General features: G+C 37.0%; 1 protein-coding gene across 1 annotated transcript in view; it reads left to right on the plus strand.

Moving 5' to 3' along the window:
• The window catches only part of LOC139124199 (serine/threonine-protein kinase DCLK1-like), a 45,577-nt gene that overhangs the window by 17,978 nt on the left and 3,370 nt on the right, over window positions 1–24,229 (plus strand). Inside the window, 3 exon segments of the mRNA XM_070690339.1 lie at window positions 19,256–19,644; window positions 19,646–20,683; window positions 22,922–23,054. Of these exon segments, the coding sequence (XP_070546440.1) occupies window positions 19,256–19,644; window positions 19,646–20,683; window positions 22,922–23,054 (1,560 nt within the window).

A 24,229-nucleotide genomic window follows, 5' to 3' on the forward strand; every position in this document is an offset into this window, starting at 1 on the left:
GAAGTGAGCAATGAAGGATTAAACACTGTACTGAACACTGCACTGTATGTATGTCTTCTGAGAAGTTCTTAATCTGCAGGGGTAATTGTTTGTTGAAAAGATCGACAAGTGTGACCAAAATAGAAACGATCATTCCTGGGAGAAGAAGTGGCATCCTTTTAGAATGAACACTTTCATCCCTGTTTTAATGTATTAGAGTCCAAGATTGCTATGTGAGATGCAGAGTTTGTACCAAACTTTTGTTGTGGAAAGGGAGTTACAAAAGGTTACAACTCTTGATTTCTCTATAAATTGTACACATGCATGGAGATTTAAACTTGCATGTTCATTAGATTGTTCTGATCGTGGCTACATGTATGGCTAGCAAATGTTGCCCCATATTAACAGGGTTAGAATCAAAATAATTTTAAAAAAGTTATCTGCGCTACAGCTACATTGTAGTGTTTCTTTCACCACTATTTCCCAGTGTATTAGTCTTGTTTTACAATTCACATCAGTGCAGTTGAACCAAGTTGGGGTCATAGAAAGAGGCATGCGTACCAGTGATTCTAAGGACTTTCTCGTCCCTATTTTCAGTGCTTTTAATTTCCTTTCAATTGATTATAATGGGGTGAAACCAAATTGTCTATTTATGGGAGGGGGATTAATATTAAGTGAGTCAGCATGTAATTCTTGCTTCATGCATGGCATATTACTCTCATTTGCTTCAAGGGAAAGTTGGGTCGTCTTGTAAGAAAATGTGACTGGATGATGAATGTACCTCTATTGTGCTCATAACTGGCACCGTAGTCACATGATCAATCACGGAAGATATGATCATGAGTACTGACACGTAGTGTTGAAGTGGTGCAGCAATTCACACTGAAATCTTCCGTGATTGGTCATGTGACTAAGGTGCCAGTTATGAGCACACTAGAGGTAAATTCATCATCCAATCCCATTTTCTTACAAGAAGACCCAACTTTCCCTTGAAGCAAATGAGAGTAATATGCCGTGCATGAAGCAAGAGTTACATGATTGACATGTCACCATGGAAACGTGACACGTAAAAATGAAAAATGCTAACCAGATCTACTGTACAAACTTACAAAAAATAAAAAAAGAGAAAATATGGCAGCTAACAATGTCTATCAGAAGTGTGTGTGTGTGCCCTCTCTTGACTAATTTGCTGCACCACTTCAACACTACGTGTCAGTACTCATGATCATAACAATAGACAGTAGTCATCGCCTGTGGACAGTTTTATACCAAACTCACAAATTACACCCAGTGGGTACTTTTTTTGTCCTGGTTGCCAAGTAAACTTGAAAAGCTGTGAAGAGATTTTCAGCTAATCTCTTCACACAGCAAAGACACATTATAGAATCACAGAACAGTCTTTGATTGTCCTTCCGAGATCTGATGTAACCTTCTATTTGATCACATAAGCCCCATCTCATTAAAATCTAGTGCTGAATAAGTACCACTAAAAACATTCCACTCAGATTTGTGGTAAGCTGGTTGTTTATGTGTATTTTGAACTCGGTGGCCCAATTCCAGTAATTTTCTGGTTGCTATGGTCTTGCTGCGTGCCTGGTAAAACTTTTTGAGGCCGAGTCGTTTTTGATCAGTTCACAGCTTGATCAAACTATCATTGTTTTTCCACATTTATGTCAGCGCCATTTTCTCATGTCTAGGATCACCCATGTCAGATAAAATCATAGTTTGTACCAAATTCTTGGAATGAAATGGTTCATAGACCAGATCAGCTTTGAAAAACAAATAAAATCCTTCATTTAAGGCAGTATGCACCTTGAAATTGAAAAACTTCCACTTTTGCTCAAACTTTCCTGAATAAAACTTTCAACTATTCTCTTTCAAAATCAAGAATATAACTCAGGGGTCACCGTGCAAAGTTGGGTACGGTTGAAACAATTTCTTTAAATTTACTGATATTTGAATTCAAGACGTCCATATGTTAACTCTGTGGAGGAAAATTAAATTTTCAATTTCACAAAAATACACCTGCGAAAAACTACATTTACACAATGAGCTTCAAAATGAGCCCCAAAAAGTGGTATACAAAAAAGTTTTGTAAAATTTCATTCTGAATATCTGCCTCTTAGATGCATTTTATCGTAGACCCTCTGTTTTAAGGTTTGTGATTTTACCTTAACCCTTGGCGCCAAAGTCATTTTTTGTCACCTTTATAAAATATATTCCCGTCAATTTTTTTTCAGATTTTTGCCAAAACTTTCCCTAAGAACTGTAGCTAATGAAATGTGATGTCCATTTGATCATCCAAAATTATGCACAAATTACAGAAAAATTCATAAAAATTGGTAAGATGTTGCACATAAATTTTGGTGTGAAAAATTACAGCACTCAAAGGGTGAAGACCTTAACATGGAAGCTCTTTCCATTTACCGTGGATTATAAATCTACTTTACCTCAACCTGCAAAAATGCACCATTCTCAAAACACAATAAGGTCATACCAAAATTTGACAATGAGAGGGTGTCTAGTCATTCCTTTGAGCTGGATTTGCCATCATTGCCCTCCCACTGTCTCTAATATACTCGTAATTTCAATTTTGCCATATGGCACCTCCTCCACCTTCCCACTCTCCACAGTTGAACAGTGCATTCCATACAATGGTCTGTTTACTTGATGATGGGACTATACAGTAAATACTGGTGTAGCAACTGTCAGTGTGTAGATACAGTGCTTTGAAATGTTCCAACTGTGCCACCTGTTGCACAGAAATGGAGAATGCTGTAAATATTTCATGTTCTGGTTTTACCCCTAATGTTATCAGATCTTGGTTTAACCCCCACTGTATTAAATATTGTGGTTGGACCATATAACTGTGAAATGAGGTGGATTTTGGTTTGGTTGAAGATGTGTGTTCGACAGATGTCTGATATATTAGTACAGTGTTTTGTCACTGCAAATACCGACAGGCACAGTACATGTAAGTTGCATGGCTGTGTTCAACAATATTAAGTCAACCATTATCCAGTAGCTTTCAGGATGTTTATGGTCTGTGATTGAATAGTGTAAATTAATAAGAAATTATCCATGTTGAAGGCAAAGGCAAAAAAGGTGTACAGAAAGCCAAGTGAATGGGGAGAGAGAGAGAGAGAGAGAGAGAGAGAGAGAGAGAGAGAGAGAGAGAGAGAGAGAGAGAGAGAGAGAGAGAGAGCTGACGGTGTTTGACTATAAAATACAACTTTGCAGTAAACACTCCACTGAGACTGTAATTTGATAAGTGGAATGACCAAATCCACTCAACTCACTTCTTCTGTTACGCCGCCATGACCGATAGTTATAACCCGTTGTAAATGACGCTGGCATTCATGTCATCGTAGCGTGACTCTCAGCCTGTCATCTCACAATTACCGGTGAAGTCACACGTAAGTGCTATTGTGCAACGCACTGCAGCCGTAACAACTGGGGACAGACGTGAGCCAGAAAAACATTCCGTGGGCCAACAAAACGACCGGCAAGTCAACCACGGTGATGATGTACAGGTGTGGAAAAAATGTCATGTTATCCGAGTCCATGGAACGGTGGCTATTTGCTGGAATCAATAAATGGCCTTGGTGTTTGTGTGTGTTTGTGTATATTGAATGTGTTCCAAGATTTGCCGGGATGAAATCCGGCTTGTCTGGTGTCAGTGCGAAATGGGATTAGGAGAGGTGACGACAGGTTGAAAATGAAGCAAAATTAAGTTGAATTCATTTGTTTGCAAATGACGTCAGTATTCTCGTGTTAATACGCAAAAGTAAACATTTGTCTGCAGTGCAAATTTAAATAACATCTTCAGAAATTACTCATGCAAGAACGACAAAAATACAACTAAATAGGTGACTGCTAATGTTACAATGAAAACCGAATGATAACAGCTCAGACTACAAGCTGCAACAGCAGCCACACATGCAACACTGACGGAATTTGTCCACATTTTGAGCACTGTCCGATGTTGCACATATACGGTAGTAACAAACCTGTAACCACAAACAGCGTTATAATATGTAGGTTGTTGGGATAGGCAGGAATTGGATAAGAAAGCAAATGATAGCATTTTGTAGAATAATGGTGGTCCTCTGTTTGTCAGAGCTTAATAGGGCATATTTGAGGTGTGGACAGTTTAGTAAGTTTTGTGGTAAATTTTATAAATAAATTTTGGGAAATAATTGACTGACTACTCCATAGTACTTGAACCATATTTCTCTGATTTTCACAAAGAAGCAGCAGACAGTGTTTCTAAAACAAAAAAAAAATTCATGTCAGGATTGCTGTCAAAATCCTGCTTTCTCTCTGTTTTGTGGTTTTCACAAATTTCAGCGCCATCTTTATAGGAAGAAATACAAGCAAATAATCTAAACTTGGTACCTGTAAGTGCAGAACTCTCAACAAGTGTTTGCCATCTTTTGTCAGTGCCATGCACCAAAATGGCTGCCAATCATTCATTTTTTCAAAAGATTTTTACGTCAAATTATTTTTACATCAGAGCATTTTAAAAATTCATACAGATAAGTTGATATGTTCCAAGCTTCTTCAGGTCTCAAAAATATGCTGAAGTTCACTTACTATTAAATTTTTTTTTTTGAGAAAAGAAATTTAGTTTTAATATTGTCCTGAAAGAAAGTTCTCCTTCATGTAACCAACAGAGGATATTGTCAGCTGTCAAAACAACTATTGAAGAAATGACTCCAAAATTTGAAAAATATAAATTTCAAAGCTGCCAGGAAAAAAATCAACCTTTACTGGTGTGCAGCAATCAGGCATATTAATCCCTGTCAATCAGAGCAAATAGATCCATGTATTTCATTTCCCAGTTTCCATGGCAATGACCTTTGACCTCTGGAGTAAACAACAATCTCATTTGTTGAGTAAATGTCAAGAACACCATACCGAACTTTATTGGTATTCATTTTCTATTCTGTGAATTTTTTTAATGATAACTGAGTTCTGAGTTGTGATGCCTTCAGCTTTTGGGTTTTTTTGTGTTTTTATGCTGTACTTTTTACAAGTTACAAGAGGTTTTACAATTTACAGTTTAATTTTTCAAAATCCTGTATTTGTCGATGAAATAATAAACTGAATAATTTTGTTATTTTTATAGGAAGTTTCATCAGCTGTTAATAGCATGAAAACAACGAAATTAATCATTTTCGAGTTAATTTGATGACTAATCAATGATTAATGATCACAATAATTGTAATTAAAACTACATCAGTACAGAACTAGCATGGTACAACACTCATAAATGCTATAATTCCACGGACAAAACCATCACGCCTAGGGCAATGTTTATGAGCTGTCAGGGATATGGAAACATATTAATCCCATCTGGTTGAATACTGAGGAGGTACAATAAAACGCCTCATTTATTAATCCCAATTAAGGTCATCTATTTCTGGCCTGCATGTCAATATTGATAAACAGTGACCATATTTTTTTTCGTTAAGTGTGTATTGATTTTCACATTGTTTTTGCCCCATGGAAAAAGGTCTAGGTACTCTAGTTTTTAGGTATCTCTTGGCAATTTATGATTTAACCGGCTAATTGCAGTAGTCAAATATTTGACAGGTAAATATACACAGTCTTTCTAACTGTGGATGGCAGGGGTAGTGTTAGGGTGTTGAAGGGATGGTGGAGAGAGGTTTGCAGAATTTTCAATCTTGCAAAATATGAAATGAAGTTTTATCTTCAGGTCGCATTTCTTAACAGTTGAAATATTGATAGATATAACTGAAAGTTGTCTGAAAATTCTTCATAAACTTTGTTTTCAGCTTTATTTATTACTTACACGTATGTATGTATGCATGCATGCATGCATGCATGTATGTATGTATGTATGTATGTATGTATGTATGTATGTATGTATGTATGTATGTATGTATGTATGTATGTATGCATGTACATGTATGTATGTATGTATGTATGTATGTATGTATGTATGTATGTATGTATGTATGTATGTGTGTGTGTATGTATGTATGTATGTATGTATGTATGTATGTATGTATGTATGTATGTATGTATGTATGTATGTATGTATGTATGTAAGTGTGTGTGTATGTATGTATGTATGTATGTATGTATGTATGTATGTATGTATGTATGTATGTATGTATGTATGTATGTATGTATGTATGTATGTATGTATGTATGTATGTATGTATGTATGTATGTATGTATGTATGTATGTATGTATGTAAGTGTGTATGTATGCGTGTATGTACATGTAGCTGTGAACAAAGTATGGATGTATGAATTGATGGATGAATGTATGACAGGGTATGTACCGGTATACACATGTACACATGTACCGGTGCATATGTTAGAATGCACATGTGTTATGTGTGAATAGATGAATTTTTTCATGATGAACTCAATATCACCAGGTACATTAAATTACCATTTTGCTGTTTCAAGTCCTCAAGAAGCATAAAAACGTAAGCATTTTTGTGTAGATTTTGGGATCTCAGAAAAAAGTGATATCGTACCTTTACAGTCATGAACTTTCCCTTTGTCTTTAGAGAACCATTGTTTTATACTCCCTTTAAATTAGAATGGTTTAGCCCTATCTCATCGTAGAGTTGTTGCTAGGCATTTCAATTACATTCTTGACTCTAATCGTTGCCAAGGAATAACCTTCATTGAATTGTAGATTGATTTCATCGCTGTCTTCTGCCTGTAAATTTTCCGTCCTGTCAATAGTCAGTACGTGAGTGTCACAGTGGCCTCTTTCTGTGCAGTTAAAATTGTCTTCCTGTCCGATATGCGATGGAACCGTAATTCTAGAGGATTATGGGAAAATTATTGTGAATGATACGCTTTATCGCTGATTGAATATTACTGCATGCAGTTTAGCATTGTGTGATGCTGCGGTTGGATCAGTTGGTTTAGTGAGAAAGGAATGAAAATTTGATGTTATTGAGGAAGTTATACGCTGAGATGATGGTGACGTTGGCAATACTGTGGCGTCTTTGACGTGCTCTCTAGATCTGTAGCATATCAGAATACATCTGTGCATCTGAGATGAAATCCAAGCACCCAAAAGACGATGATGAAAATCAAGGTATTTTGTATCAAACAAGTCTTATGGCTTTTTTTACATATACAATGTTCTTCACAGCATAAAGTATCATTTCTGTTGTTTATTTGAGTCTGTATTATAACTCGTATGTTGAGTGATTTTTACGGGATTAAGCTTATGTTTCAATGTTGGAAATTTCTTTTACGACTGGGAGCCTTGTATTGTGTGGTTACATCACTTGTTTGATGGCTGTACTTACAGCTGTACTGTGTTCCATCTTTTGGTCAGCAAAAGCTGAAAATTTTCTTTCTTGACATTTCATAATTGTTCAAATTTGAATTGTCCCTTTTCGTCTTCTCTCTCTGTGATTCCTCTCTTTCAGCTTGTCTTTGTCTCTTTCTCTCACTGGATTTTTCTCTGTGTTTCTGTCTTTGTTTCTCCCCGCTCTGTCTGTCCCAATGTGGATGTTGGTCTATCTCTGTCTTGATCTTCCTACATTGTGTTCTCTATCTCTCTGTATACATTGTGCACGGGGACTATATGTAAGTAGCTCTGTTCACCTCTCTCGGTATTTCTGAGTCTTTCTCCTTCTTTCCCTCTGTCTGTCTGTCTGCCTGTCTGTCTGTCTGTCTGTCTGTCTGTCTATTTGTCTCTGTCTCTCAAATATGTACACAAACAATAACAAAACTGTCTTACACTCTTCTCAGACCGATTCTTTCCTCTCACAGTGTCCTTCACTAAAATATCATTCATCCTGTATATGTCAAGAGCTCTTTCATCTGCACATGATTATCTATGCTTTGATTGCTGGATGATTTTTTTCTCAGTGTCAAGTATAGAATACACAAAGCAATGTTCGTATGTGTAACACACTGTCTACCCCATACATGTATCTTCACCCTTTCACCCCCACTTTGCTCTTTAGAGATCCAGCTTTACCATAGAAAACAATGGGATCGGGTCAAACCATGCGGTTGTGAAAGGGTATAAAATGCAGAGAATCAATTGAATCAACAGGTGGTTTGTATCGTGTTTGTGTATACCCATGGAGTGGGTTGGCTCCAGTCTTACCCTTTTGTAAATTATACTTGATACATTTCTGTTGTTGACTGTGACAAAGTTGGACCTCTGTACTAGAAGTGGGGATGAAAAGGTGAATTGTATCTCACTTTCAAACCTCTTTCTCAATGTACAAATGTACATGTACAGTACTGTATAAAAATTTAACCATGTAGTTGAAACATCAGGAAAAGCACTCATTTGTGTGATTGAGAAAGTGTTGAATTTATGTATATGATCTGGTATTGTAATGGGAGTTATTGTTCTGTGCATTTTTTGGCAAAAGGGAAACCATTCAAAAGATAAATGAAAAAGGGGCATGATCCTGTAGGCATAATATACTGTGTCTGTGTGACTACCGGTACATGTTCCAGATTCATAGTGGGTGTTTTATGTCTGATAAAAAGAAGATCTGTGGTGGCACCCCTTTTCTATGCCTTGTGTGGTACCAACCCTATACTTTCTAGTGGATATGTTGGACCTGCACATTAGGAAACAGGGGTGGGTGGATCGAAGTGTCACAGGACATGCAATTCCACCATTTGACTGACTAGATTTATTTTGTCTCAACTTTTATCTGTTTATAAGCCGACATGTATTTCTGGCCAAGATTAATCTGATAATAATCCCAGTTTAATCCAGGGCACTGATCACACACATGGCAGCTGAGAACTCAGTGTCTACATTCCTATTAAACATGGTACAGGAAAAATCCACATTACAGGGTGCAACACTCCATTTCGAACCCTGGGGCTTTTTGTTGCTGCGGATTAATTATCTGTCGTTTTATGAACAACAATGCAGAAATTAGAATAGCTTTGACCCTTTCATCACTATGGTTTGGTCCAAATCCATTGCTATCAATGATGATTTTGGACCTGCTTACATGAAATTAGGGGTGGAAAGGTTTTAAGTGAATTTGCCATCATGTTACATCAGAAGCTATTTATAAAACACCGGCTCTGTTGAAAGTCGCATTCCTGTTGAACATAGTACAAGAAAAATCGGCGTCTATCGGTGTTGTTTCTTTGAGTCTAATGTTTTCATCTGTGCTTCGCGGGAGCCTAAATCTGTTGATTTACGAACGACAATGCCGGAATTGAAAACACCTTTAAAAGTAAATTTACTGCAATAAATTTTCCACTCAAGAGCGATTTGAGAAAATACTCTTTATCAAACCAACAATTGAACCCAGACAATAGTAGATACAGTGTTTACACACATCTTGCCGCAAAAAAATTTTGGTCCTGATGTTAAAGGGGTTTCTTTATCACCATTATTAATGAAGGGATTTTGCACAGCATATGTGCAAATATCATTTTTGTTCTTCAAGGAGGGGCTGTTGACATGGGTAGAATTCCCCATGGTTCTGTAATTCTAGAGTACATAAAGTTAGGGTCTACATTCTGAGAAGCAATTGACACTGTGGATTAAAAAGTCCATGGGCTAAATGGCCACTTGAAATTTACAGCAAACAGAATGTCTAATGCGTGTAGATTCAAGAGTTGGAACATGATATGAAACATCTGTTTGGCTTTGATATTGCCAAGATGGGAACAGATGTCTGTTTTTAGCCACAGAGAACGCCTGTGATGATTATTGTGTATGTGTGTGTGTGTGAGAGAGAGAGAGTGTGTGTGTGCATGTGTGTGAGAGAACAGACAGACAGACAGAATGACAGACAGACAGACAGAAATTAAGTTGTTTCTTGTCTCCAATATCACGTCCACCTTGTCAATGCAGGATATACTCAGTATGTTTTTAATATGTCCTTGTTATCGCTGTGACTGAATTTTAGTCCAGACTTGAATTCATTTGTCAACGATAACAAATGATAATATAATTCTTGCAAACTGTGTACTCAATGCATTGAAAAGGAGAAGAAGATAAACTTGTTTTCTGAAATGAAATTGAAAGTATTTTGAAAAGTTGCAGCTTCATTTACGTCCCTAGTTTGTGCCAGAGATTCTATCTAGGTCAGGGTTGGAGTGTGAGAGCTATTAGGCTCTGTCAGAAACTATCATCATATCTTTCATTTGGTGTCTGTGGGTAAACATAAACATTTAGAATTGAGGTAAATTTACTGAGGGGGAGAAACAAATAAAGAAATAGAAAGATAACTCGTTATTATTCTCCCTGCCCTTTAATATCGTGTACATGTAGCTTTCCTTGTAGTTTTAAAAATATATGTTTGTTTCAAGGTTATGGTATGTCCTTGAGGTAGGCAACTTGGCATTGACCTCAAACTGGAAATTGCTTGTTTTAATCATGCCAAGTAAATTTGCAAACACTGTTGTTTGAATAAGGCTGCTGGCATTTGGACAAGGAAGTGCAACTCTCAGAAAATGTTTTTGATAACCTGGAGAACTAGCAATGCAATCATGTGATCAAACAATAAAACAGGCATCCATTGTCTCAACAACATAATGAATGCATCTTGGATACAGATTTTGAAGAAATTTAATTGGTTCAAATTTGATGCTGAGTCACATAATATAGACAGGGCTAGACAGGGTCTGTTCACTTCTTGGAAGTCCTGGAATTTTAAAGCATCCAGGAAAGTCATGGAATAATATTAGAAAATGAAATTGAGACTTGAACGTCCGGCAAAATTGATTATTCATCCACAATTCACAGAAACTAAGAAATTATCATTCAATTTAAATCTGATGTGAACTGGTTGATAAAAATGATACACTGTAAAAATAATATCTTAAAAATGGTATTTTGGAACACAAAATATCCTTGGAAATTGCTGAAAAATCCCTTGAAAAGTCTGTGACTTTGAGTGTATGGACCCTGGTATTATCTTTATAGTTGATGGCAGAACTCACCCATCCATTCACTCTGTTGGTTTCATCCACTAACCTTGACTTGGTAAAGTTGGACTATTCCACTGTGGTGTAGGGGTGAAATATTTACTGGGCAAGGGCTGCTGTATTTTGATAGCTATCTTGTTAAATGTACATATTTTTTTTGGAATTCTCAAAAGGCATGTCTTGATGAAATGTCATGTCAGTCCAAGCAATATCAGCAATTTAGGAACCCAAGGATTGAGCACATTTCTGTTCACGCAAAAATTTCCTGGATAATGTTGATAGATGATGACTGGTCTACCAGTCTATAAAATTATGTATGACAGCACATGTGTGATAAGGAGGAAGACTGAATAATGCAAAGTCATGCCAATTGAAAATGATGTATCAAATTTGTCTACACTGATAAGCTCAGTTGAAAATGCCTGTACGCAGTCAGACAGAAACTTCTTATACATGAAATTTCCAGCTCTGTCTGTATGAGTTTTGTACTCACCAATCTAGCTGTTTGTGTTTGGAGAAAATTGTCTTGCTTTCATCATTTCTTATTTTTAAAACTGATAAAAAGAATTCTGTCAAAGCTTCACATGAAAATATCACCCTACATTCAGTTCTTCAAAAACTTTTCCTGCACACTCACTGTACAGTGCTGTACCATTTCCACACAGGTTCTTAAATGACAGCCTAGCAGCATCAGATTTAAAGCTATGAAGGGTGTTTTCCTTCAATTGCAGTATTCCAATGTTGTCAGTGTTAAAAGATTTTCCGCTGCCGTGTACAACAAAAAGTTCTATTTATAGCGGTCTGTCAGCCGGTTTCTTTTTCAATTTTCCGCCGTGAAACTTTTCAGAGTTATTGAAGCAGTTGAGTTTAGGGTGAAATAAGGACACCGCTAGTCTCTTTTCATTTCAAAATAATTGGGACACTATCGCTATGGCAAACGCTGTTGTGATTTTTGAATTGACAAAAGAGGTGAGGTCGTAGGTTTATTTGCATCACAATAGTTCATGCTGTATTGTGATTTGCATATAATTTGCGTATGAAAGTAGCCGGCCAAACTTTTATAACTGTGGTGATTAAGTCCCACAAGCAAACAGTACAGTAGCCTGGTTCTTATGTTAAGTTTGCCGTCTGGACATAACTGTTTTCCCTCAACAAGCAGCAAGGGATAAGATTAGACAAATGACTTTTCTGCTTGGACCGCAACGATCAAGATGAGGAATTCCGTGTGGGTGAGGAACTTTGTCTGAAATCCAGACAAGGTTGTTGAAATGACAAAATGTCTCAGGCTGGCTCTGACCGGAGACGACAGAAATCGGCCTCCACTCCTGAGGGACGCTTTCTGCCGCACATCACCAGGGTGCGCTACACTGTCCCCTACCGCAAATACACATGGGGAAGAAAAAGTAAGTTTAAAAAATATTCCAACTCAAGTAGAACATACTTCTGAGTTTTGAACTTTACTTATTTTTCCCGGAGAATCAACAATTATGGATCAGAAAACTGTAGACTCGGAATTATGACTTTCTCTATTGAACTTGTGACCTTGGAATTGGCTTTTAACTGTGATGTCATTGTATTTTCTTCGACGTGGATCTTATGTGGAACACTGCCAAGCTGACAAGAATGCTTGTGTTGTTCCACCAGGGGTTCAGTGAGATTGTCAAAGGTTGTCAGATGAAAGAATTTCTGGTTCTGACGTGTTTCTTTCGCTGTTCGTCTTGACAAAAATCATTTCTTTATAGATTCGTAAGAAGGCCTAAACTTTATTAACATTGCAATGGCCATTCTGCAAACTAGATTCAGACAAATACATGAACTTTATTCATCAGGAAATACCAAAGTTTTAAGATTGTCAATATGAGCAATCATGATAATGTAGGGTTTATCCAGCAAAAGTTAAGAACCTTTAACTTTTAATGTACTTCCAAATATACAACTTTACTTAAGCAGTACCATAATTAATGGAAAATACACCATTTTCCAATGTCTGAATGACAACGGTGTAATGGCTTATTGGCATACCTGTAGTGTTATTATTCTGTGTTTTTGTTATGTAATTAAGGTAAAATTTTGCAGCTACTGAGAGTAAATATTTTGAGCTACTAGCTTCTAATTCAAATTGATTCAATGCCATTTTAGATACACTTTCCCACAAACACTATTTGAGAAACTCACTTTCCCCACTAACACATTTAAAACTTTACCTGATGTTTCACACATCAGTGGTATTGCATTTTAGTGAGAAAGTGAACTGAATATACTGAGCCCATAATGGAAAACAGAAATGCTTCAATTATAGAACAACACCATGTGAATCCTCTAGTCGTTCTGAGGGACCTCTACAGTTAAATTAAGCATACAGAAAAAAGATAGTAGTACTTCATGGATTTGAGGTGACTTAAAATGTTTTGTGTATTTCCAGACTGTTTCTGTTTGTTTAGCTTGGGATAAATAGCCTATTCCATCCCTGTGCTGTGTTGTAGCATCTCTTCTGCTGGTGATAACAAGTTTTGGCTTATTTCAGCATTATGGAGAAGGTGTGGTTGGGTTGTATAGGTAATTTTATCAGCTAATAGCTAATTGCTTGGTGTGATGTCGACTTTGTCATTGGTGTTGTAATTATGCATCAAGGTTGAAGAATTGAAATCTTTTGCGGTGTTTCATCAGATTTTTAGTGACTATTGAAATCATTTGGATGCTCGTTTAACTCTGTGGAGTGATGGATTGTTGACACAAGGTAATGGATTGATGGATGGTTGATATGAATGAGTGGGTGGAGGTGTGGATTGAAGAATGTCATGTATGGAAGGGTACGTGATGTGACTGCTTGCAGAGTGACAGGTGTAGTATGTACCTGTAGTCGTGTATGTGTTGAAATGAGAGGGAGAGAGACAGAGAGAGAGAGAGAGAGAGAGAGAGAGAGAGAGAGAGGGAGAGAGGGGGGGAGGGAGAGAGAGGGGGAGGGAGGGAGTTAATGTGTGTGTGTCAGTCAGACATGATAGTCAGACATGTACATGTAGATACATGTACCTGTACGGTACTTTTCAGAGACACCGAAACAGATAGATATGCACTTCATATTATTTTTCCACTTGAAATTGCAATGTCTCCGATTTACACTTTTCTCGATAAAAAATAGTTGCCCTGCCATAATGAATTTCCAAAAATTGATATTATTGATAATTTTCACGTTAATGTGTATATACCTTCAGGAAAGAGAAACAAAGCTAAAAAAACTACAAATTTACCCTGACATCAGTGAAATTTTGGTACAGCTATATCACTCTCAGTCTTTGCAACGTCAAGTTTGATTCTACTTTGTGAAATGGGGTGACTTAACCTGTGCACCCCTAATCTCATGTACTTAGGTCCACATTCACCATTGATAACAAAAGGTTTGGGCCAAACCATTTGATGAATGGGTTAACAATACAGAAATAAACACCCAAGTATCTTAAAAGAAAGTTCAGATCTCTGTATTTCAATTTCGGTCCAAACAGATCCCTCAAATGCAGCACAAGAACTTATCTCTTTATCTTTCAAAGGAGTGCTTGACGCAAAGTGCTGTTTTCTTGTTATTGTGAACCACTCCTTGACTTCAGCCCTCCAAAGTTGATGTCTTGCTGTGTGGATAAAATGCATGTTTACATCATTGACTTATCGTGCTGTACAAAAACCCAGTGGAAGTCAATTGTATTGGGGGCTGCTGAATTTCAGAGTATGTGAAACAAAAATGTTAAAATGTTTACCCTGACTCGGTGAATGCAACAGGTGATCTGAGTGTCTCACAATTGGTATGCCTGAGTAGAGAGATCTTCTGGCTAGCAAAATGCTTACAAAACAAACAAGTGAACGTGATATTTCAGTTTGGCAGTGTTTTGTGTAAGACTATAAACTTTGGTGAATTTTTTCTCCAATGTTGATTGACCTAGAGAACCTCGGCAGTCTATCAATCCAGAACATAATCAACCCTACGGTAGAGTGTACACGTCATCCTCGATGAATTGAAGAAGTTGACCAGGTGTTTTTTAACCTGTTCTCCCCCTATTCATGTAAACAGGTCAACTCTGACCATTAATAACATTAGGTTTGGACCAAACCATTGTGGTTAAAGGGTTAGGCTGTTTGAGATTAGTAGGGGAACAAATTTACAAAATTAAGGACAACCATAGTCATGTCAGGATAGAACAGTGCTGTATTCAAATTCGTATAATTTTCAGGCATAGCAGAAAAAGCTATACATGTATTGTAATACAAAACAATATAAATACAAAACCCATGAAGTAATAAAATATTCAATAATGTGTCGTGCCCCAAAATTTTTCTCTGTTTGAATTTCATCCTTTAAAGCAAGCCATATGTCATTTTCAAAAGAAGAGAAATTTCACAAAATTTCACGTATGACCTTTGTGCTATGACACAAGATATTTCTCACCATAGCCGACACTTATCATCAAGTGTCATAAATTTACTGTATGTTTGAAAGAGAGATATTGCTGATGAGTTTGCAAAGAGAATTACTCCAAATTATTTTGAATTTTATCAAAAACACATACTCAACCCTTTTGCCACAGTGGTTTGACCAAATCCCATTGTTTTCTGTAGTAAAGTTGGACCTCTAGAGTGGGGAATGGGGTTGACAGGGTTCAGACAAGTGAAAGACAATTTTAACAACTGAACTTTTAAATCCTGGCACTCATGATAAACACCTTCCTATCTTGTCATTCTCATAAAATTTCCTTTTGCCAGACCTTTTCATTGGTTGTGGCCATGTTATCCAACCTGAGAAGGTGCAATTTGTTCTGATAAAAAGGGGGTCCATTTCTTGCCAAGAAAGTGAATAGCAAGGGATGATTTATAGAAGTGTAGCAAGGAACGTCATCCATTGATATCGAAAGAGACCTTTCCAGTCCAACGATTTTACGAGAGCAGAGTCTAACCAGCTTTGTTATTTCATAGCAACAATTATTAAACATTTTTACACTTGTTGCAGAAGAAAACTGTGAGATTTTTGTTGTCAACGCAATGCTGCTGATTTGTGGTCAAGATAATAACATAAATACAGTTTATTGATGCCCTCTGGAAAGCAAAAAAAAACACACCAATAAATTATCATGCTTGATTCAGCATATGTCAGTTTGATTTAGAAGAGATCTGGTCTGTAGAATCTAAAGGAATACACAGAAGACACTGTCAGGACAGTGTGACCTGACAATTTCTCCATGGTTACTGTGTTCCCCCAAGGGAGTATTTCTGAATTTGCAAATATGTGGAATTTGTCAAATACACCGTGTATGGCAGTGCAAGCACACTGGCTTCCAATATACACAGTGTGTTGACAGACCGTAGGGGTTCATATGTACCGTATCTAGTCATTGCCTACGGGCAGCCATATCCAAGTCAGAAGTATGCCCCATTTAAGGAGGGTCATTGTAGTTGTAACCATGGCAACTTTGCCAGGCCATTGTGTGTATAATTAGATCTGTTAGGGTTGCTCTAACCATCCAAATATTTCGATGAAAGTTTGTTTTGTTTCCTTCCCTTTTAGGAAGGCCTTGCGACAACATGAACAAAGTGTTTAATTGAATTAGGCGGTTTTCCTCACGTTCAGTGAAAAAAAAATTGTCAGTAGTGCCCAAGGGCTGTCTCACCCAACATTGTCTTTTTTATGACTGGTCGTCACGGCGAGGTTTGCCTCCCCTGTGTGATGTATGGTTGCCAAGCATACAGTAAACTCCCACCTTAAAATGAACCAGGAATAAATGTTCCGTTTACACATTGCTAGATCATTTACTTTTCAGACTGTATCTCATGGATGTGGTGATAGAATGATTCAATTTGTAATTTATTTATTTGGAATATATTGATTAATTACAGCTTTTACCACCTGCAAACGTTATCGACATTGTGATGGTGTGCCGTAGCAACTGAATTAGTTGATAGAAACCCGGTCACCAAAAGGTTGTGCTCCCCTCGATTGTTTACATGGTTGGTTGGTTCTATATACAAGGAGGGGTGAATGTATCAAGTCTTTGAGGGACACTATCAAAGTTTTTAACCCTTTGAGTGCCGTAATTTTTCCCACCAAAATTATAGTGACACATTTTACCAATTTTTATGAATTTTGGACCAGGTGGACAGTTCTTATTGTAAACTTCAGTTTTTGGTCAAAATTTTTTGAAAAATCAGAACAAAATTTTTGGACATGAAGAAAATTGTTTGGGTTATATTTTGTACAGGCAACAAAAAATTGACTTTTTGCTCAAAGGGTTAATAAGAACATGATGGTTCAATGTTATGTGGGTAAATTTTAGTGAATATCTTGGATACACTCGTAATGTCTTGAAACATTGCAAAATACACTAAGTTTCAAACCAACTGGTAATGTAGTAAAATTTTATTATTTCAAAACTAAACTTCCATGCACATACTGTTGATGGCCATGTATGGCCTATTAAATTAAATGAAACTTGTAGTAGAAAGATTGATTTGTAAATTCAGTGCGAATTTATTAGGATTTCATCTAAATTAAGTTTTCAAATGTCAACCCTGGCCCTTCCCAGACATACCCAGATATCATTCTCAAAGAGAAATTCAAAGTGAAAATGAATCCATTTACAGTGGTCTTGGCTTATTCCCAATGGAAAATGGAGTCATCTGTGTCAAAATACCAGTACATGTTGATTAAATCATAGAGTACGTTGATTAGTGATTTATCAGTCCCATGCACACATGTGGTGACCTTCGAAAACATCAATATAAATTCTTGTTTTTTGCCAACATAACAATTGGAAGAATGCAGAGAATGGTAGAAAGAAAACAGTTCTGTATTTAAAGAAATTTGTACAGGAGAGAAACACTCATTGCGTAGTTCAAAAGATGTCCAATTTAAGTTTAAATTATTGGAACTGTGTTGACCTTTCTTATAGCAAAGTTTGAACTCAAATACTTTGAATCGTATATGATCAAGCTCATTTGAAGTTTATTTTTGAAGAAATATATCATCTGGTGCAAAGTATTCACACTTTACAAGATTTGTCTTCAGTCAACAGAAAAATAAATAACAACAAGATTTAATCATATTGGCACCATACCTGCACTTTCATGGAAAGGTTCATATGTACTTTTGTGTGAAAAAGGTCTGATTATGACAGAAAAGATGTTCTGGCGGTGAACAGAGTATAAATGTGTGTTTTGTTCAATAATACCTGTAGCACATACGTGGTACTGTGAAGTCCTGTGTCTTACATGTATGCAGGTTTGTACTCATTTGGTTAAGTCAGGGCATTTTACGTGGACCTGTGACAAAGTCATCATTTATGAAGTTTTCATGGGTGTGGTATCCTAAAGATAGAAAGATGAACCATTCATCTGACTTGACTGAATGACATACCCATGTATAAGTCCCATTTACTTGTCCAACTTTTACAGTCAACATTTATAAGATGACCCTATTTAACACGCTTTCAGTGCTTTCTTCCATGGTACGTGGCTTTATCAGTGGACATCCCTGGATATTTTTAAAAAAGAGAGTAAGTCTCTGTACAACAGTGTCAATGGATTACCATAGTATGATGCCTTCAGTGATTAATACAAATTTTTTCTTCAATTGATGTTTTTTTTTGCTGCATCTTATGGTCAGATGCACTGACATGCGATTCTTGCATTTCAACATAACATTGGCAGGAATCAAAAAAACATTTCCGAGTGCTTTTGTATATAACTTGCTGCAATCATGTAAAACACATAGCTAGAAATTTATGCAATTTTGTGTAAACCAGACGAATAGCCTGACATTTTTTTAATGATGATTAATTGCAAAATAATATCAAATTTTTACGAATCTTTAAAGATCTACTACTATTACAAGTTCATTTTAAAGCTCTTTGAGTAAAAAAGTTGTCCACTGTCTTATTTTTTTGAAAATCGAAAATTTATATTTTCCCCATAGAGTCAACACAGTAATGATGATGGTCATTTTGAATTTCAAATATTGGTAAATGTTAGATAAGTTAGCACAGTGACCCATGACTTTTTTTCCTGATTTTCAAAGAGAATGGTTGAAATTGTCATTGATAAAAGATTGAGGAAAAGTTTATGTCTTTCACTTTCGAGGCACACGGTACTCATGTTGGTTATTTTGTCTCACAGCTGCAAGAACTGTAGCATCTGATACTGTATTTTCATTAATGGTTATCATTAATTGATTTTTCTGTGCATACAAACTCAGTGTTGAAAGAGTAAACCATTGAAAATATATGTACATGTTAAATATGCCATTGCCACGAAATATGCATATACCGCAACTTGTCCACATTAATGTTTTGTGATGTTTTATTTATTGCAGGCAAAAAGCATACCTATGATAGCTATCTCTATGGTGGATATACAGCATTCGGTCCAAAATATCGTGCCCCTCTCAGCTACTCATACCCGCTGACAGGAAGGTTTGCAGCAGCCTACGGACAAAACCGTCCAGTGCCTAGTACATTTGGTATTGGACATGGAGGACCGGGTTCATACGGGCTCACGGGCGGAAGGCCTGGCATTGGAGGAATTGACACGAGACCAACAGCTAATACTCATTCTGATACGAGTCCGGTCAAACCTCGTATCGTCAGGGTGGTTAAAGGTGACGATTCGCGACCGCGGAAAGTTGTTTCATTGTTGATGAACAAACGCAGCGTGCAGAGTTTTGAACAGTTGGTGTCTGACATCTCAGAGGCGCTGGGCTGTTCCAAAGTACAAAAATTCAAGAATGCGAAAACTATTTACGTTAAAGGGTAGGGAATTACAGGGCGTCGCAGACTTCTTTCGTGATGATGACATTTTCGTTGCACTTCCCAACAAACGCCAAATCACTGACGAAGATTTACAAGACATTATCGAGGAGTTGTTCCCCGAGAATCCATACGCTAAGAAACTACGCAAAAAGAAAAAGGAAAAGGACGAAAAAGATAAGCACGATAGTGGATTTGGTGACGATGAAGAGAAAACAAAGAAGCCAAAGAGAAAGAATGCTGATGAGGATCGTAAGAAAAAGGATGAGGACGATCGAAAGAAGCGGGAGGAAGAAGAGAGGAAGCAGCGGGAAGCGGAACTCGCGAAAAAAGAAGCAGAGTTGAAGAGGAAAGAGGACGAATTAAAGAGGAGGGAGGCGGAGGAGAAAAAGCGACGAGAGAGGGCCAAACAGGATGAAATCGCAAGACGCGAAGAAGAACAACGAAAGAAAGATGAGGAGATGAGAAAACAGGAGGAAGAGGAGCGAAGGAAGCGGGAAAAGAAACCGTTACCTCCTCCACCGAAGAAAAGCGATAAAAAAGACGGTCGAAATAAATATGCCGCGGAACCGAGGCAGAGAGTTGACCCTGGGGATATCATGAAACGCTACGAAATCGGGAAAACGATTGGTGACGGAAACTTTGCTGTGGTCAAGGAAGCGAGATTAGTGAACACAGACGAAGAGTTTGCGATGAAAATTATCGACAAAAGTAAACTGAGAGGGAAAGAACAAATGCTCGAAAATGAAATCGGAATTATGAAAGCTGTCAATCATCCAAACATTGTACGACTCTTTGAGGAATACGAAACGGATGAAAACATTTACCTCGTTATGGAGTACGTCAAAGGTGGCGACTTATTTGACGCCATCACAGAGAGCGTTAAATTTACAGAACACGATGCGGCAGGGATGGTGCACGATCTTGCGACAGCACTAGGATATCTGCACAACTTAAACATCGTACATCGTGATATCAAACCGGAAAATTTACTGGTAAGCAAACCATGTTACACACATTTTCATTGGCTTAGAGCAAGGATTAGCATAGAATGTCACACCTTTTTTCAATGGCTCAATCCAGCGATGAGAATACCCAGGGGTATTTTGTAGTTCCAAGCAAGGGCACCTAAGAGCCAATCAGAATCTGTGATACTGATATCCATCAAAGGAAAGCCATTTTGGTTTATTCCAGTAATTATCTTACACAATCCTTGATTGTAATACTTCAGTATTCCATATCAGCATGTCATCAATAAACCAGTACATCAGTGAAAGGAATTCAAATGTCAAATATGTGCCTATCACTGTTTTCCACCAGGGAGGGGAGCGCAGGCATAACAAGGGCATTTGACATTGGTTTTCCTATCCATGTCAAAGTCACCCACACAGACTGCAAAAATATGTCGAAAACCAAAGGGTGGGTGAAAATAGAGGCTACATGGAGAAAATTTAGGGCTTGATGTCAGTCAAAATTTTAGACATGGAGTGCATTGTGGCGATCAAATTCCACTGTTCCTTACACAATTTGCAATCAATATCCCATATTGCTCTATACTCCCCCTTGGCAGTAAACACCAGTAAGTGCATTATTTCTCTGTGAAGTAACATCACAGTTCATTGGTTGATAAATCTACTCTGGCATGAAAAAATGCAAAATAACCCAATCAACAGCAGTGTTGTTGCATATCATTGCTTTGTTACTTCCATTCACATGTACATTTTCATGTGTACTCCGTTGCTGTCAGAATTATCAGCATTGTAGAACTTGCCTCTTGGTGGCGCTCCACACTTCCCTTCTTTTATCAACCATGTACTTGAGCAAAACCTTATCCTCCCATGCTCATGCTCATATTTCACCCTGAGGTCAAGTTGGTTAAAACTCATGAAGCACAATATGTCTCATATGGGGCATTTAACAAGTTAACATGGCATTAGTATACTCAATGAAATTATAGATTTACTTTTTTTGTTTTTTTCACCTGTGTATATGTATATTTGTCAGAACATGAAAAAGAGATATGAATGACTTTAATAGAGCAGAAAAACACTAGAAAAAAGTAAAAATACTATTGATCTGCTTGTTTTTCTTTATTTTACATGATGTTAATATTAATATGCATGTTTTATGTTTGCTATGCTCATACATGTAATTACAGTTGACGGTAAGTTCAAAGGTCAAAATGAAGTTACCAAGATTGATGTGTCTTCAAATTCTTTGATTTGTTCATCTTTTACTTACTTAAACTACTCACAAACTTTCAACTAACTTGCTTGAACCTTGCACATAACTTTTGTTTGACATTGTTTGACAAATGTTTTGTATATCCAGTGTAGTTTCACGGTCCACTCATTAAAATCACTCCATTCAGTCTGCATACGTATGTTTGACAGTACCTGCACTGTATGCAGTTGAAAATTGAACATCTTGCACTACACTGTTTGTCTGTCAACTTTGTAGTTTGGAGTTTTATTTCTCAGTTGAATTTCAACTTACTTGTGAAGACTTGTGAAGTTATGATACATACATGTATGTACATACATGTATGTACATAGAACACAGTTTGTGAAAAAAAAATAGGAAAGTTTCGATCACTGGGACTTTTTACTGTTGTTTGTGAATTATACTCTATGGTAATTCTTGCTGAGTTATTTTACAATTTACTGGCAGATGTAACATGTGATTGACAAAATGGTGTGAATGCTCTGAAATCAACATTTTGAAAGTTATACATTTGCATGCACCTTCACCAGTGTTGAGATCAAGTCACAAACAGTGAATCGGTAATATCACAGATGGATGACCAGCATGATAATAGAGAAACAATATGATACTGATAGACAGAATACATGCTTGTGTATAGACTACATTGTATAGAACACTGATAGATAGACAGACATGCTTATGCATGGATCATAGAATACAGATAGACATACATGTAAATACTTACAGGGGTATGTATAGACCATACAAGAACAGTAAGAGTAACTCTGTTATCCCGTCTTCCAACCAATTGATCCAAGGGTAGCAACATCAAACAAGAATTGTGCCAATATTTGACAGTAAACAGGTTTATGACTCAATGTATATTGATCCAACCCACTGACAACTTAGATCACAGATTTTGTAAATAGCATATTTGTCATCAGACTATTTACGAAGAAATGTGTCTATTTCTTTTTTGGTTGTTCACATAACCTGAAAATATATTGTTCATCCCTCGTTATTTTCAGGTCCAAAGAGATGACCATGGAAAGGTGACATTGAAGTTGGCTGACTTTGGCCTGGCTATGGAGGTCACTGAACCCATTTACACAGTCTGTGGTACACCCACCTATGTAGCACCAGAAATACTGGCAGAAACAGGTAAAGAATTCAGATTGTCGTCTCTGTTCGTATTTCACTACAGTAACTGTACCATACGCCTTTTCCCCCTATGTTATTCCTTTGATGGTCCGTATTTGCCATAGAAAACATCAGGACTGCAGAAAATGTGATGTTGAAAAGGGTGAGCTGTTTCACCCCCTCGAAAAACATCATGTCAGACTATGCTTCTATTCAAAGCATAGAGTTTCTGAATTCGTCTCGTTACCAAGTCATACCACTGTACCATATTCCAGTCACCCCAATACTACTCCTTGGATGTTACATATCTGCCATAGAGGGCGTGCATCAGGGCTGCTGCAAATTTTATGTAGAAAGAGTACTAGTATCAAGCTATTGCACCCTTAAAGGATAGACAGCAGATCAAAATTCTTGTTAGACTACTAGTATCTCTCTTCTCAAACTGAGAGTTTCAGAAATGGTTCTCTGATTCTGTCCCAGACATGAGAAACTGGCAATTTTTACCACTTTTATGTCCAGAAAAGCAGTCAGCGTAGAATGGTCCTCTCATTTGTACAGTAACACTGTATTCTGATCTTCTGTTAGTTTTAACTTGTTTGGTTGTGGCGCAAATTAAGCATTCCCCATACTTTTTTTTGTGAAAATTCAAAATATAATTTTTCCAATTGAGAAAACACACAGTGTACTGTCCATTCTGAATGTCAAATATTGGTATAAATTTAGCTCATTTGTTTCTATTATTCACACATGGTGCAAGATGACTGTGCAGGCCTTTGTTCATGATAAAAACGACCAGTTTAACCCTTTGAACCCAACTTGGAATAAAATACCCGAATGATGTCATAGGTCACCCGGAGGTCAGGGTGCAAATAATAATAATAATAAAAATAGTTCTTATCAGCGCATTATACATAAAGTCTCTATGCGCTTTACAAAACCAGGTAAAAGACACGTACATAAAACTTTAACAAAACAGTTCATTATAAATAAATTTAAAAACAAAAAAAAAAAAAACCGTTAAGAATCGGTAAAAAGAAAAGTTTTAAGCTGAGATTTAAAAGATCCAATCCATACAGCGGATCTGATTTTAAAAGGAATAGAATTCCATAATTTTGGACCTGCCACAGAGAAAGCCCGTTCACCGTAAGTAGAGGTTGCAAAACGTGGAACAGTCAATGTAGCATTGTGGTTGGATC

This window comes from Ptychodera flava (assembly GCF_041260155.1).
Source record: "Ptychodera flava strain L36383 chromosome 23 unlocalized genomic scaffold, AS_Pfla_20210202 Scaffold_23__1_contigs__length_28996876_pilon, whole genome shotgun sequence".
Lineage (NCBI taxonomy): Eukaryota > Metazoa > Hemichordata > Enteropneusta > Ptychoderidae > Ptychodera > Ptychodera flava.